Genomic DNA, 16,235 nt, shown 5'->3' on the forward strand with positions numbered 1-16,235 from the left:
AGTCTGCCGATTCGAGGGTCACGAGGGGGCATGTCGATCGGGTGCTTGCTACAAGTGTGGCAAGGAGGGGCACATTGCTAAGGATTGCCCCAAGGGATTCATGGTTTGCTTTCATTGCAACCAGACCGGCCATCGGAAGGCCTAGTGCCCCCAGCTTCGCTAGGGATCTGCGCCTGCTGCCAGGGTTACCGAGACTCGGCCGGTGAAAGCCGAGGCTCCGAAGGCTCGTGGGAGAGCTTTTCAGTTGACTGCGGAGGAGGTCCGCGCGGCGCCTGATGTCGTAGCTGGTATGTATTCTTTCATGTATTTACTTTTATGCTAAGATATTGTGCTTATATTATGATATGCGTAGGTACTTTTCTTGTGAATTCTGTACCTGCTTTGGTATTATTTGACTCGGGTGCGATTCGGTCTTTTGTATCGTTGGCTTTTAGCCAGCACATCGGTATTGATCGGGAGGTGATGAGTCGACCCCTGCGAGTTTCTATAGCGTATGAGAAAGCGGTATACGCCACTGACGTGATTCAAGGATGTGTGCTCGATATTTTTGGGGTCAACTTCCCTATAGACTTGGTTACTATAGCGATGGGGGATGTCTGCGTCATCGTGGGCATGGACTGGTTAAGTAAGTTTGGGGCAGTCATTGACTGCAAGAGACAGCTGGTGACTATTCGAGAACCTAGTGGGGGAGTGCTTACGGTGTATGGCGAGGGGACCCGGTGTGGGTCGGCGTTTTGTTCGGTTGCCAGGGCAAGGCAGAGTTTGCAGCAGGGCTGCAATGGATTCATATCCTATGTGATGGATACTCGACTGGCCGCGGGGAGGCCCAATTCGGTTGACGACGTTCCTGTAGTATGCGAGTTTTCGGATGTGTTCCCCGAAGAGTTACCAAGTGTGCCTCCGGAAAGGCAAGTGGAGTTCCGTATCGATTTGGTTCCGGGGGCGGCGCCCATCGCCAAGGCGCCTTATCGTCTCGCTCCACCGTAAATGCAGGAGTTATCCTCGTAGCTTCAGGAGCTTTTGGAGAAGGGGTTTATTCGACCGAGTAGCTCACCTTGGGGAGCGCCGATTTTGTTTGTCAAGAAAAAGGATGGTTCACACCGGATGTGTATCGATTACCGGGAGTTGAAAAAGTTGACGGTTAAGAACCGGTATCCGTTACCTAGGATCGACGATATGTTCGATCAGTTACAGGGGGCATCTTGGTTCTCCAAGATAGACTTGAGGTCGGGTTATCATCAGATGAGGGTTCGGGATGAAGATATTCAGAATACTGCATTCAGAACTCGTTATGGACATTATGAGTTTGTGGTGATGCCTTTTGGGCTCACCAATGCCCCGGATGCGTTCATGGATCTTATGAACCGGGTGTGCAGGCCGATGCTGGATCGGTCAGTGATCATATTCATTGATGATATTTTGGTTTATTAAAGGTCTAGGGAGCAGCATGAGGAACATTTGAGGGAAATTCTAGGGGTATTGAGATCGGAGAGGCTGTATGCCAAATTCTCCAAGTGTGATTTCTGGTTACGAGAGGTCCAGTTCCTCGGGCACCTTGTTAACCAAAAAGGGATATTGGTCGACCCGGCCAAGATTGAGGCGGTGTTGAGATGGGAGGTGCCGAGATCGCCCACTGAGATCAGGAGTTTTCTGGGATTGGTCGGATATTATCGAAGGTTTATCAAGGATTTCTCCAAGATCGTCGTGCCACTTACTAGGATGACCCGGAAGGGTGTTGCATTTTCGTGTGGACCGGAGCAGCAGTCCTCATTCGAGACCCTTCGTCAGAAATTGTGCGAGGCCCCGGTGCTTGCACTCCCGGAAGGGATGGAGGATTTTTTGGTGTACTGTGATGCATCTATATCAGGTTTAGGGGCGGTGCTTATGCAGAGGGGACATGTGATAGCGTATGCTTTGAGGCAGTTGAAGCCTCATGAGTCGAGATATCCCACCCACGGCCTGGAATTGGGGGCGGTGGTGTTTGCCCTCAAGATCTGGCGGCATTATCTTTATGGGGTTCGGTGTACCATCTACACGGACCACAAGAGTCTGAAGTACTTGATGGATCAGCCAAATCCGAATATGCGACAAAGGAGATGGTTGGACGTGGTGAAGGATTACGATTGTGAGATCCTGTACCACCCAGGCAAGGCTAATGTGGTGGCCGATGCGTTGAGCCGTAGAGCGGAAAGCGCCCCGATCCGAGATATTTGTATGAGGTTGACGGTGATGACCCCGATTTTGGATACCATTCGAGGAGCTCAGGCTGAGGCTGGGAAACCAGAAAACCAGAAGAGGGGGCGAGTTGTAGGTCAGGTATCAGGATTCGTTACGGATGGTCGAGGGCTTATGACTTTTCAGGGTCGGATTTGGGTACCATTTGTGGGCGGTACGCGTACTATTTTGATGGAGGAAGCGCATCGATCGAGATTCTCGATTCATCCCGAGGCTACGAAATGTATTTGGACCTAAGGAAGGAGTATTGGTGGCCCTGTATGAAAAGGGATGTTGCATGGTTTGTTGAGAGATGCCTGACTTGTCGACAGGTTAAGGCCGAGCACCAGCGTCCGCACGGTAAATTGCAGCCGCTAGAGATTCCCGAATGGAAATGGGAACAGATTAACATGGATTTTATCACCAAATTGCCGCGGACTGCGAGGGGAGTCGATGCGATTTGGGTGATCATGGATAGATTGACGAAGAGCGCTCATTTTCTAGCCATCAGCGAGAGCTCTTCTGCGGAGAAGTTGGCGGAATTATACGCGAGGGGGGTGGTATCGCGGCATGGGGTTCCGATGTCGATTGTTTCAGATCGGGATGTGCGTTTTACTTCCAGGTTTTGGAAGAAGTTTCATGAGGAGTTGGGTACGAGACTGCATTTCAGTACCGCATACCACCCGCAGACGGACGGACAGAGCGAGCGGACGATTCAGACGCTTGAGGATATGCTCCGAGCATGTTTTTTGGATTTTGGAGGGAGCTGGGACACCTATCTACCTTTAGCAGAGTTTTCATACAACAACAGCTATCATTCGAGCATTGGTATGCCACCCTTTGAGCTGTTGTATGGGCGGAGGTGTCGCACCCCCATCTGCTGGGGAGAGGTGGGGCAGTGGGTGATGGGTAGCACGGAGATTGTACTCCAGACGACCGAGCAGATTCAGCAGGTCAGGCAGAGATTGTTGACCGTGTAGAATCGCCAGAAGAGTTATACGGACAGGCGGCGGTCCGAGCTCGAGTTTCAGGTTGGTGACCTTGTGCTCCTAAAGGTCTCTCCTTGGAAAGGTGATATGATTCAGGATGAGGGGCAAGTTGGGACCCTGGTATATTGGACCCTTCAGGGTAATTGCTAGGGTAGGCCGGGTAGCCTACCGGTTGGATCTACCTGCTGAGTTGGGGCAGATCCATGATACCTTTCATGTCTCACAATTGAGGAAATGTATTGCCGACGAGTCGGTAGTGGTGCCATTAGATGATATTCAGGTGGATGCAGGCCTGAACTATGTGGAGAGACCAGTAGCGATCAGGGATCGGAAAGTTAAGGTTCTGAGGAACAAGGAAGTACCCCTGGTACAAGTGCAGTGGCAACATCGGAAGGGGTCCGAGCTGACATGGGAGTCTGAGTCTGAGATGCGGGATCAGTATCCAGAGTTGTTTTCAGTATGAGACTTCAGGGGCGAAGTCTGGTTCTAGTGGGGGAGAATTGTAACAGCCTGAATCCACGTATTCTTCTATTTTGGGTTACGTTGTTAATTTAGGGTTTCATGTTAGGTGAGTACGCTGGGCGTACAAGGCGTACGTCGCGCGTACTCACGCGCCTCATTTTGGACGCGTTCACCCTCAGGTATGCGGGGCGTACCCAAGGTTACGCCCGGTGTAACTTATACAGATCTAAAACCCTAATTTCCTTTGGAGGGCTATAAAAGGAATGTGTGGCTGGACTTCTCAGCCACCATCCCTCAGAGTGAAACCCTAAAAAGTGTGTGCATTCGTTCTTTAGCCATTGTGTGTGTATTCTAAGCTTGGTGGTGCCATTCCAAGGTTGCAAAGGAGAAGAAGAGCTTATTGGAAAGGCTAGAAGTTGTGCTCAAGTGTAGATCTAAGCTTTGCAAGGGTTAAAGCTTCATTATCAGGTAAAAAGTTCGGATCTTGTCACTTGGTTCATGTTATATGCTTAAGGTATCATTTTCTAGGGTTTAAGTCCCAAAGGTGGAGACTTTTTGTGCAAATGGCCTCCATAATCTTAGATACTTCATATTTCTGATCTATTGGAGTTGTAGACTCATAAAAATGGCATCTTGGACGTGGATATTGCACCATGCATGAGATCTAGGTCCTTGAGTTGGAATAGAATGTTGTTATGTGATGTTGGAGCCTTTACAGCCATGCCAAGGCTTAAAGGTCTCGACTTTATGGGTTTAGACACACTAAAAGAGTCGGATCTAGAAGTTGGAGTAATGGCTTAACCGATTAAGACCATAAATGAAGAGTGTTGGATTCTGATGGTTACGCTGGGCGTAACTTCCAGTACGCGCAGCGTACTGGGTGGAGACCCCGATCCAGGGGATTAGCGATGTACGCCCCACGTACATCTAGCAGTACGCCCCGCGTACTCTCAGGGTTGACTTTTGTTGACTTTTAGGGTTTTGGTCAACATGAGGACTTTAGGTCAAGGAAGGGTAAAATGGTCTTTTACCCTCTGAGGAATGATGATAAGGGGTAAAGTTTTAGTGGTGGAAGTCTTTGTGTATTAAATGATATTTTTATGTTTAGGCGAGGTAGAGTCGTCATTGGGATTCGGTGATAGCAAGGACGCGAGATCTTAGACTTTCCACGAGGTGAGTCTTCTCACTATACTGTACCCGAAAGGGTTTGACTGTGTGACCAGAAGGTCGGATATGATATGAGATATATGTATTATGTGTGATAAGTTAATCGTTATATGTGTCATGTATGATATGCTTGATATGGGCCGGAAGGCGTTGTGATGTGGACCGTAAGGTTGACGTGGGTAGGACCGGAAGGTTTACCTAGTCGGGACGGAAGTCCCCTGAGACACATGGACCGGAAGGTCAGGGCCTGGAAAGGCATATGTGCGTAAGTTGTATTTTGGGGAACTCACTAAGCATTTATGCTTACAGTTGTTGTGTTATGTGTTTCAGGTACTAGCGAGGACCATGGGAAGGCGTCGGCGTGATCGTACACATTGTCGGGAAAAACTATTTTATGATCATTGGGATGTATTTTGTTGTGACAATATTGTTCACGTTTGAATTTGAAATATTAATCGATGTTTTTGATGTTTACAAAAATGAAAATTTGGTTTTAAAATTTACGTCGTTACACCGCAATCAAACAAGGCTTCAAAACAGCCATTGCGGATCAAGCTGCACAATCTCAAAGGGTGATAGATGAGACTCATACTGCCTATGAGTCCACTATCTCTGTTCTTCATGCAACAATCAATCGGATGCAGAAATCCCTTACCTCCAATTATCATGGCCCTGAGATACTTCAGCTTACCAAAGACATACACAAGCTGCTCTCAACTCTGCCATTCCGAATAACTCACAACTGGCCGAACAGATGAAAATTCACTTTGCAGAGGTCTATGCCAAAGTGGATGGCCTCAAACAATGGCTTGAGGAAGCACCGGGGTTGCGTTCCTCAAGAGGGGGAAGTGATGAAGAAGGCCGTCGCTCAGATACATCCATTCGTCAGAGCCCTCCAATCACCACAAAGAAAATTCCCACACCGCAGCCCTCACCGCAACCATCTCAACATACTCTAACTCCCCCCTTTTCACCTCCTAAAGACACATCCAAAAGACTTGAGACTGCTACTCATTTCAAAAACCTTGTGGAACATATTTCATCAGAAAGCTCCACAGACTCCCCTGCTACAGCTCAAAGAAAACAAGACTGGAAAGCAACCAAGTTAGCTGAACTCATATGGAGAGAGTGCGGATTTGACACTATGATCGATGAATCGCTGATCAACTCATGGATCAATCTGCACCGCAGGCTGCTAGATGAAGACTACATTCCCCATCTCACGTATGCTGAACCACCACCCGATGGTTATTGGGATATTCCAATTTCTCCCAATGCCAAGTATTTTGTTGTCTTCGAATCCTTTGATCGCAGTCTTCCTAATCACAAGAGTCTGCCGATGGAATTTGAAAGACTCACTCGCTTCTATGCGAAGCATGGCTCTTCAGTAGAAAACATATGGTCTAACGATAGACCATCCGTAGTGAAAAACTACAAGATGCGGAAGTTCATGAAAGTAGACTTTGCTCAATTCACTCTTACCAGAAGAGAGCATGACTACATACACACCCAGACGGACTTTCCCTGCATGAATCCTGAAGAAATATTTCTCATTGCCAGAGTTTTTCAAAACAAGACAGAGAAGCATCTGAAGATGCAGGTAGCTCTTGACAAAGCCAAATCCTTTCTAAAGGACATTGTTTGTGACTTTGCCAAAATCGACGCGGACATCCACCCCACCATCTTCAAGAAATTTGACCTTCCACCACTTGAACCTGTGTCAATGCTTATCGAAGGCTATGAAGAAAGATCTTTAGGTGCAACCAACTTCCCGGAACTTGGCATCATATTCAAACGGAAGACAGACAGTGTCAAATACTTCATTCCGTTGAATGCCATGCACCGCCTGCCCAAGAAGCAACTTGACATCTGCAAGACCGCGGTAGAGAGATCAAAGCACACTACTGCTGAAGTCAAGTTTGAGATCACAAGAAGAATCACTTGGCTGAAAAATGTTAGAAAATTTTGGTGGATTTTGATCAAGTTCCTCAAACTTGATAACTGAACCGGAGTTAAAGAGGTCACTTAGGGGGAAATTGTTGAATCATAAAAGTGACCCTCTTGAACTCAACTACCGCAACCTTCTCTTTACTACCGCAACGGTTCAGCTCCCGTAACCAATCTCAGCATCCGGAGTCATCAAGTCTTCAGCATCCGCAGTCTTAGTTATTTCTTTTACTTATTTTATGTAATGTACTCTATTATCCAACATGCCTTGCACGGCTGCTTATAGAGTAGTTTATTTCTGAATCTCTATAAATAGAGACTCATTCTCTTGTATCAAAACTACTTCTTTCTACGACTTCTCACTGTTAACTTATGAATATATCTTTCTAAGTTATCTTCTTCATTTCTCTATCTTATTACTCTTCATACTCAAACTGCTACTGGAATATAACCTCTCTTCGGAGCAAGTCTTTTAGACTTAATCACTAAACTTGATCTCGCTTACTAACTCGGAGTGAATGCATTCCTTGTTATGAATCAGTTTAAGTGTATTCTTTGATATAACAACTGTTGTCATTTATATTTCTTTACTTTCCGCAACTAACTATCTAACTATCTAACTATATTATTGTTGAGCTTTTAGATCCTTTGAGATTAACTCCATTCCACAATATACTTGTTCTAACGTTTGTTCAAGTGTGTCTCCAAGTTTTTCTCTCAACATTATGAATGTTCAAATATTTTAAATAGCATAATTTGGAGCTAAAAAGTATGAATTACTTATAGCTAAGTTTAGAATGATATGTTTGTGTATAACCATTGTTACAAAGAAAACAATGAAAAATATCAACCCAAACAAAGTTCATATGACAAAGTTATGAAACTTCAAAGTTGACTAAAATTTGATATTTTCAAAGGTTGGCCTCAATAAAAATATTTGGGTCATTTTTCTACTTTTTGACTAAATCTTAGAAAATGGTTGTCAGGATTCGTTTGATTTATCTTTTTTTTTCTTAATAAATTTTGTATGTAAATAATAAGTACATATATAATATATTAATAGTCATTGAGACCTTTAAAATAAGTCCAATCTCTATAGTTTTTATCAGGAAGGTTTATACTTAATTAATTTTATTTCATATTAATGAGTAATTAAGATCATAAAATGAGCCAACGTCGAACTCTTTTTGACCAAATCTTCTTTGTTTATTCGAGAGATGAAATAAAAATTAATTAATTATAAAACTTCTTGATAAGAACTATAGATATTGATCTTATTTTAAAGGTTTCGATGAGTGTTCTGTATACTTATTATATACTTATTATTTGCATACAAGCTTAATTAATTATAAAACTTCCTAATAAAAATAGATATTGCACTAATTTTAAAGGCCTGAATGAGTGTTATGTATGTATGTAATTATTTACATAGAAGATTAATTAATTAATCCAGCACCGAAACTATTTTTACCATGCTTCATATATATATTTCATTAAAACTTTGACTTTTTGCCAAATACATTTTGATCACTACTTTTTTTTGTAATAGTTTGAAATTTATTTATGAAAAGATGATGAAATTAGTATTGCTTAACCCATCTTCTTTTATACCAAAAAAATAAAAAAAAAAAAGGTATAAACCCCACCAATCTAAAATAGAATAAACGTTTGATAAAGCTGAATAAATGAATGTTACATGATTAAGAGTTATATATGATTAAGATCACTAAGAAGTAAATAAATCTATAAAAGAATTGAAGTTTTAAAGGAAAAATAACACATGTCTGAATAATAGACGATTGAATCATTTCTTTTGCTCATTAGCTTGTCAAACAACTTGAAGCTATGAGCGCATTACCTTACAAGTTTTTTATACAACATTTTTTTGACCAAATTTAAATTGGTCAAAACATTTTTCAGACGCTTTTAGGTTCTCTTAATCTCCATCTGAAGGTGGACTATATAAGATCTTGATGATATACATGTAGATGAACAAAAAGATGACCAATTTCAAACCTGGAAATATGTCATATATATGTTTATAAAAAGACAACATACAAAAAAAGTCTTTTTTTAACCCTTTAAAAGAAACACTTTTCCGCTTACCCGGTATTACTCTTAATGATTAGTATCAATAATCATTCATTGGCTAAATCGATTAAAAAAAATAGTTGAGTGGCTAAATTGATAAAAATAGTGGACTAATGTTATGTTTTTCTGTAGATTGTACTTTTAAGAACCAGGTAATAGAGAAAATGCTCTTTTGAATGATTGAAAAATAATGGTTAAATCACGATGGATAAATATGTAAGTGGCAAAATCCCCATTGATATATGCAAAGGAACCAAAAAGATAAGAGATGCAACTATTTTTTTAAATGAAAGAACCTATGTATCCATATGTTTAAAAAAAACAAAAATAAAAATAAAAAGAACACTTCTACTTTCATCAATTTATAGAATTAGCCACATAACAATTTTTTGTAGTAATTAAATCATCATAGTTTTCTTGACCATTTAAAAAATTCCTACTTTAACTAGTTGGGTGGTTTTTTTATTAAAAATAATTAAAAGTACAATGCTATAATTGGGTAGTTTTCTCAAAGCAAAACATTTTAATATGAAGAAAAAATGGAAGTAAAGTGCTGCAAATAAAAGTAAGATGTTATAAAATAAAAAAATAAAAAAAAAAAACAAATAAATGAAAGTATGTTGCTATTTCTTGTAATTAACCAAACATAAGATGTACAAAAAATTACCTTTGATCCATCATAAAAGCTCCGCCTCTTCAGCATCACCATCACCATCATCACCATCGTTCTCCTCCTCTTCTTCAGGAGCATCAGGATCAACTCCCTTACCAAACAAAACAATCCATATTTTCTAACTATTTTCTTTTAAAAAAAAAAAATTAAGAGCATAGTTATTATCTTGGACATATAAACAACAAAACACACCTTCATTAGCTTCTCCAATCGTTCCAACCCTTTTTTTGCCGATTCATTTTGAGGATTAATCCTTAACAAAGAAAAAAAAAAACATATTAAGCCTTTTCTCTTCTTTCTTTCTTTTTGCCATGTTTTTTCACACCAGACAAAACAGGTTGTATTGTGTTTGGAATTGAAATTTGATGAAAAAAAAAAAAAAACAACAGATTTTATTACCTCAAAGCAGCGTGATAATGTGAGAGGGAATCCTGCAGCATATTAGTAGCAGCAAGAATCTGAGCAAGCTTAACATGTAGTGAGTCATCAGTCCAATCTTTAAGGTATCTTTCAAGAAGAGTTACAGCTTCATAGTTGCGACCTTCCATCACATGTAAATCCACCAATGCTAATGCAGCTCCAAGGTAACCGGGTTCTAATCTAAGGGCAGACTCGTAAAATTTCTTAGCCTGTTTCAAAATTCAAACCTCACTTTAGTTTGTTTGTTTGACTTTTTAAAGTCAAACTGATTACTTTTTTATTATATTATATACCTTTTCTCTTCCACTAGAACTACTAGCATATACATCACCAACAAGTTTTAGAGCTTTTGCAGATTGAGGCATGGCCTTCATTGCCTCTCTTGCAGCATATAATGCTTCTTTGGTTTTCGAAACTGCCAGATAAGATCGAACTAACCCTGAACAAAAAACATCATACGATTACAATTCTTTTATTTTTTATATATAAATATATTTTGAGTTTTTTTTTTTTAATTGCAAATGCACCTTGATAGGAACGCAGATCAGGTCTTAATTCCTGAGCAGATCTGAAGGCAACCACAGCTGCTTCTGGTTGATTCATTGATAGAAACAAGTTGCCCTAAAAGCTAAAAGATGTCAGTTTATGACATTTTATTGGCATGAATATTAAGCAATAAAAACAATCAAACTTGTTATTCCAGGATAAAATACAGAAAATAAATATAACGATTGTGTTTGGTAATGATGGAATTGGGGAAGGAATGGAATGGTCCGTTCCATTGGAATGAAAAAAGTAGGCTTGTTTTGTTAGATGGAATGGAATATAGATCATTTTTTGGATTCATCAATAATGTATAAGTTGACTAAAAGCTATACATATTATTTACTTATAATGTAAAAAGAAATTACAAAAATCCATTCCATTCCTACCAACCAATGACCAAACACTATCAAGGAATGTAATGACTCATTCCATTACCTTCCTGATTCCATTACTTTTTCCATTCTATCTCATCAAACACACCTTAAATATTTAGATTTTATGCAAACAATTCCACTCTAAAGTGACAATTTAGGCAATACCTTCACTATGTGTCCAGTTATATGTCTCTCATCAATTCGTATGCTCTGGTAACAATAACAAATATAAAAACAATTAGCATTTAAAAAAATTAAACTAACTAACTAATTAACAAAAATATTACTTTCTCAGCATTAGTTAAGGCAGCTCTGTCATCTTTCCCTTCACACAAAACAGATAAAGCCACAAACACTTCAGGCCTAGCTGGATCAATGTTTAGCAAATCATGCACCAATTTGTTCAACTTTAATGGATCTGATTTTAGCTTCAAAAGCATAGCATATTCATCCATATATGTCACCACATAAGGGTCAATTGACCGAATCTATAAAGTCAAACAAAAAATGAGTACAGGTTTCAAGATGTTGAATACGAATTAGAAGGAGTGTTTTTTACCTTCTCAAAATTCATAATGGCTTCATCAGTTTTCCCAATGATAGCTTCCACCTATAAATGAAAATTACTTTCAGATTATATGAAGATATATGAAAATCAACATTTTGGTATAATAATGAAAGATAAATTTAGGAAATGTATTTTGGATTTGGACCTTTGCTATTTCAAGTAATATGTGCACATTGTTGGGAAACCGTTGAAGAAGTTCTGAGAAAAGTTCTAGACCACCTGAGTAAATATGAATTATGTCAATAATAATTAATAATAATAATAAACGTACACATCAATTAAAAAAATTCAAAAAAGCTCTACTTAGTATGTAATAAACAGAATAAGGACTATTTACTTCAATGAAAGGAATCTCTATTTTTCATTGTGATTGACTAACAACTAAATTGTTCATTATGGAGTCATTAATTCTCAAGTCATTTTGCCCCTAAACATGTTTTGATGATAATTTGCTGTACTGAATTACAATTATCCCAAAAAAAAAAAGTCTAATATTGACAAAAGTTGACAAACCTTTATAATCATTTGATGCAATACAACATTGAGCCTCAACATAACGCTGCATAAAAAAGAACATAAACATTATAATATTTCTGGACGACAAAAAGAACATCTTATAGAGCAACATGTATTAATAACTAGAGAATTGAAAGACTTAAATATGACAAAATATAAACAAATATAGAGCAACATGTGTTAGTAACTCACTTGCAACCAACGGTTGGATTCAAACTGATCAAAAGGAGGCCTTCCACTTCTGTTAGGTGTCTTCAACATCAAATTTGAAACACAAAAATGATTACAATTTTCTAAAACAAATAATAAAGACTCAAAATATTAACCAATTAGCTCAAGCCAATAATTATTATGCCACACAAATGGGAAGACCATTAATAGGAAAAAGAACTACACATTATACATTGTTCATGAATAATAAACCAAATGGAGGTGACTTCAACACACCTGTGGAAGCAATGAAAAAATATCTTTTGCTTGAACACCTAACTCAGCCAATGATGTAATAGCCTCAATGATATATGGGCAATGTCTGCAAAATGGAGACCATGTTGTAACATAAGTCATGTTACAAATACCTCAAATAAGGGACCAAAACGTTACAAAAACCTCAAATAAGACCAAAATTGCAACAGAAAACTTTTGGGGGCCAATATTGGAAAAAGCAGCGATACTCACTACTCAAGGACCATTTTTGTAATTTAGTCTACAAGCAACAGACCTTAGGCACTCTTTGTAACAAGCAATGGCAGGACGAATGTGTTTAGAATATTGATAAAGCTTTCCCAACAATAGATTCATTTGCAAGTTCCTTGATTTACTTGGAATAGCCTCCATCTGTAAAATTGTGTAGTTAAACTCAAAGGGTTAAGTCCAATAAATAGCAATGTATTTTCATATATTTGTGTATTAGAGCATCCTACTTTCCTTTCTTTCTATTATTGGAATTCTATCCAATAATTATGGTGTTGTACTTTCATATTTTTCATTTTAAAGCACCAGAAATTGCTTTGTATTTAAATGACATTGCTATTATTGGGTATAGTTTTCAAAGTACAATGTTGCAACTTGTAATAGGAAGAAATGAAAGTAGGATGATATATCAAACAAACCAATGAAAGTACATTGACATTCATGCATAAGCCTCATATCAGTTACTTAAACATTAGATTATGCGCAAAATAGGAATCATCTTGTGTGCATAGACATGAAAACCATTTTACTTCATCAATTGCCTTTGAATTTTCAGGATTTACAAAAGTAACTAACAATAACTTGTAGGATGAGAGTAATAGTCTGAAACCTCAGCAAGAGCTGCTCTATTCTCGTTAATGGCACAATGACAAGACGCGATTTTGAACTTCACCTGATATTCAAAAAGGAAAACAAATTGCAATAGTTTGATTAATTGATCTCAACAAAAGTAAAACAAAGGGTAAACAGACATAAATGAAAAGAGAATATGTCCATTACCTCGTTTTCATTTATTGCTGATACATTAAAAGAATTTGGGGAAGAAGACCTGTTTGATGTGGACAACGAACTTCTAGTTGTTGCATTTATTTTTGGAATGATTTTGTGGTATTGCAATGCTTGTTTGTACACATGCTAGAGATAAGAGAGGGGGAGAGTAATTAGATGAAAATTGGTTTTTGTTGGGAATTGTAACATCTTTTAAAGCATTCAACTCATCAATATTGTTTACTATCTTCAGAAGAAAACAGACAGTGATGCAAGAAGTTATAAAATATATATCCATTTGAAAAACCTTACAATAGCTCTTTTGTACTCCTTATCTCGAAACAAAGCATCACCATGGAGAGCCTGAAACAGAATAAACATTTACAAAGAAAATATAAATGCAGGGACAAAAGATGTCAAATTGGTACAAAAAACAGGTGTTATGTACATTAAGTAGTAACATCGGTTATTGGAAGTTAAATTAGCACTTCTATGATGGAATATGATATGAATGTTGTTGCTAGGTAGACACTAAATTAAACCCTTTATATAAGATGATAGTATGTCGCAATTTATCTTGGAAAATTGTAAATACATACAGAATTTTTGAAGTTAGAAAGTGACTAGTGCAGCTCAGGGAGTACCATTAAAGAAATTGGTTAAATTACACGATAAATACCCACCAGATTTTCAGCCTTGAGATGTGGGCTGGAGTCATTATTCACAGAAGATGAAGAAACAAGGAAACAACCCTATCTCCGGTCAAATCAAAAGAATCGAATTAGGTCTACTGCAATGAAATCATCAGTAAAACTACTTTCGAATCGGACTGGATGGTGGCAATCATAGAGGGAAAGAGATTTACGAGCATTTGAGCAGAGTTATAAAGACCGCAATCGAGAAGAGTAGACATCTGATCTTTGGGGACATCCATTTTCGACTCCGACTGGATGGTGTCAGTGATACACTCGAAAGTTGAAGCCCGCCTTCGATTCAAACACAAAAACCCTTTTGCAGATTCAAACCTTTGCGTTGGGGGTTTCTCACGGGTTTTATAGCATTTTTTTTTGTTGGAAACTTGGAATTGATTCGGACAACAATGACTAGAAAAACTGCATAAAAAATATATATTCGTATTGATAAAAATATATATTCAAAAATTAAACTACAATCAACGAATAATTCGTAATGACAGTTTACCGATTTTAATTTTGACGTGATGATTTAAAAAAAATAATGATTATACTTTTTGAAATGTACATATTTAATCTTTATTTTATTTTTTTCTAAACGAACCCTTAAATACTTTATTAATATGTACACATTAGATCTTTTTCACCGGATTCTACAGGTTTTGCTGATGTGGAAGAGTTTATTTTACAAAAAATAATAATAATAAGGACTAAATGTGTACATTTCAAAAAGTATGTTATCCTATCAAGTCATTTTCCCTTTCTTTTATTTTGTTGAAATGAAATACTCAGGTGGCATCCACATATCAACAACGAGATTTTTCCAACTTTTATTCATCATGAAAATAGGGAGAACCCCGATCTCCAGTGACTCCTTTGTGTGTTCCTACACATCACTGATAGCAAGGAGGAATGATGGCAAAAACAACAAGGTCGAAGGGGGAGGCATGAGGAAGTATAGACGGTAGTTGGCGGCGAGGAGCTGCTCTAGTAGCCCCCTCGTCGATTCTTTCTTCCTTTTCTGACAACATATTTCAAAGATGGAGGCAAAGAGAGACCGATCGGAGAAACGCAACGGGTAAAGGGTGTTTGGTTGTTGTTGTTCGACCGGAATGAAGATAGACGAGAAAGAGAAGGGTCGCCGCTCTTTTCTTGTTGCTGGATGATCACCCACCTCTGGTGACTAAGCTAATTAATTGTTATTTAGTGTCACATGTGCTTCCACATCAGCAAAATCTGTACAATCCGGTGAAAATGACATAATGTGTACATGTTAATAAAGTATAAGAGTTTATTTTACAAAATAATAATAATAATAATAATAATAATAATAATAATAATAATAATAAATAAAAAAAAATATCGACTAAATGTGTACAATTTAAAAAGTATCTTACCCTATCAAGTCATTTTCCCTAAAAAAAATTGTATATGACCGGTATATCAGGTATAGCTAGTCACAGGAATTGCATTGTTACAAAAAATAAAGTATAAGGATTTATTTTACAAAAATAAAAATAAAAATAATAATAATAATAAAAAAATAAGAACTAAATGTGTACATTTCAAAAAGTATCTTACTATATCAAGTCATTTTCCCTTTAAAAAAAATACATACACTACAAAAAATCAATTTCAAAAATATATATTGGTGTGTTGCTTTTTGTTGCCTTTGTACGTTTTCGCCCGCGCTGCTTTTTGTTGCATTTGCAGTTGGTTATATATGGTCTACGGAAACGACTTTGTGGTCATGTTGGGCCCTCAGCTGTTGCTGGCGATGGTGAGTAATCATCAGCTGTTCTGGTTGCTCCTGTTGCTCGTCGTGGTCGACCGCCAGGGCAGATGAGGGTCAGGTTGTTCTTCCTCAATATCTTGACATGGGGGATAGTGATTGTATTTGCGAGTATTGTGGCACATATTTTTGGCTTTCTGAAAGGAGCATGAAGCTATCTACACCTCATCATCATAAATATAGTCGTTGTTGCAAGTCTGGTGATGTTATTATGCCCTATCCTTCTGATGTGCACAAAAGTACCCACTGATTTTAATATTTATAACCTAACAAACTTAGACTATCTATGCACTTATAGGCAGTGTACCTAGTCAGATTACAGT

General features: G+C 38.2%; 1 protein-coding gene across 1 annotated transcript; it reads right to left on the reverse strand.

The window, feature by feature from the left end:
• Nucleotides 1-8,523: 8,523 nt before the first annotated feature.
• Nucleotides 8,524-14,526, reverse strand: APC7 (tetratricopeptide repeat (TPR)-containing protein). Its single transcript, XM_078958192.1, has 19 exons — nucleotides 14,294-14,526; nucleotides 14,112-14,180; nucleotides 13,741-13,791; nucleotides 13,441-13,575; nucleotides 13,271-13,333; nucleotides 12,689-12,804; nucleotides 12,415-12,499; nucleotides 12,160-12,219; nucleotides 11,965-12,010; nucleotides 11,597-11,670; nucleotides 11,443-11,493; nucleotides 11,171-11,371; nucleotides 11,049-11,093; nucleotides 10,491-10,584; nucleotides 10,257-10,402; nucleotides 9,943-10,172; nucleotides 9,736-9,796; nucleotides 9,538-9,634; nucleotides 8,524-8,795 (listed from the first exon to the last, which is right to left on the reverse strand). Exons 1-18 carry the CDS (start codon nucleotides 14,360-14,362, stop codon nucleotides 9,548-9,550), a joined length of 1,683 nt encoding a protein of 560 aa, XP_078814318.1. The 5' UTR covers nucleotides 14,363-14,526; the 3' UTR covers nucleotides 8,524-8,795; nucleotides 9,538-9,547.
• Nucleotides 14,527-16,235: the final 1,709 nt, after the last annotated feature.

Source organism: Lactuca saligna, chromosome 5 (assembly GCF_052625555.1).
Source record: "Lactuca saligna cultivar CGN05327 chromosome 5, ASM5262555v1, whole genome shotgun sequence".
Classification (NCBI taxonomy): domain Eukaryota; kingdom Viridiplantae; phylum Streptophyta; class Magnoliopsida; order Asterales; family Asteraceae; genus Lactuca; species Lactuca saligna.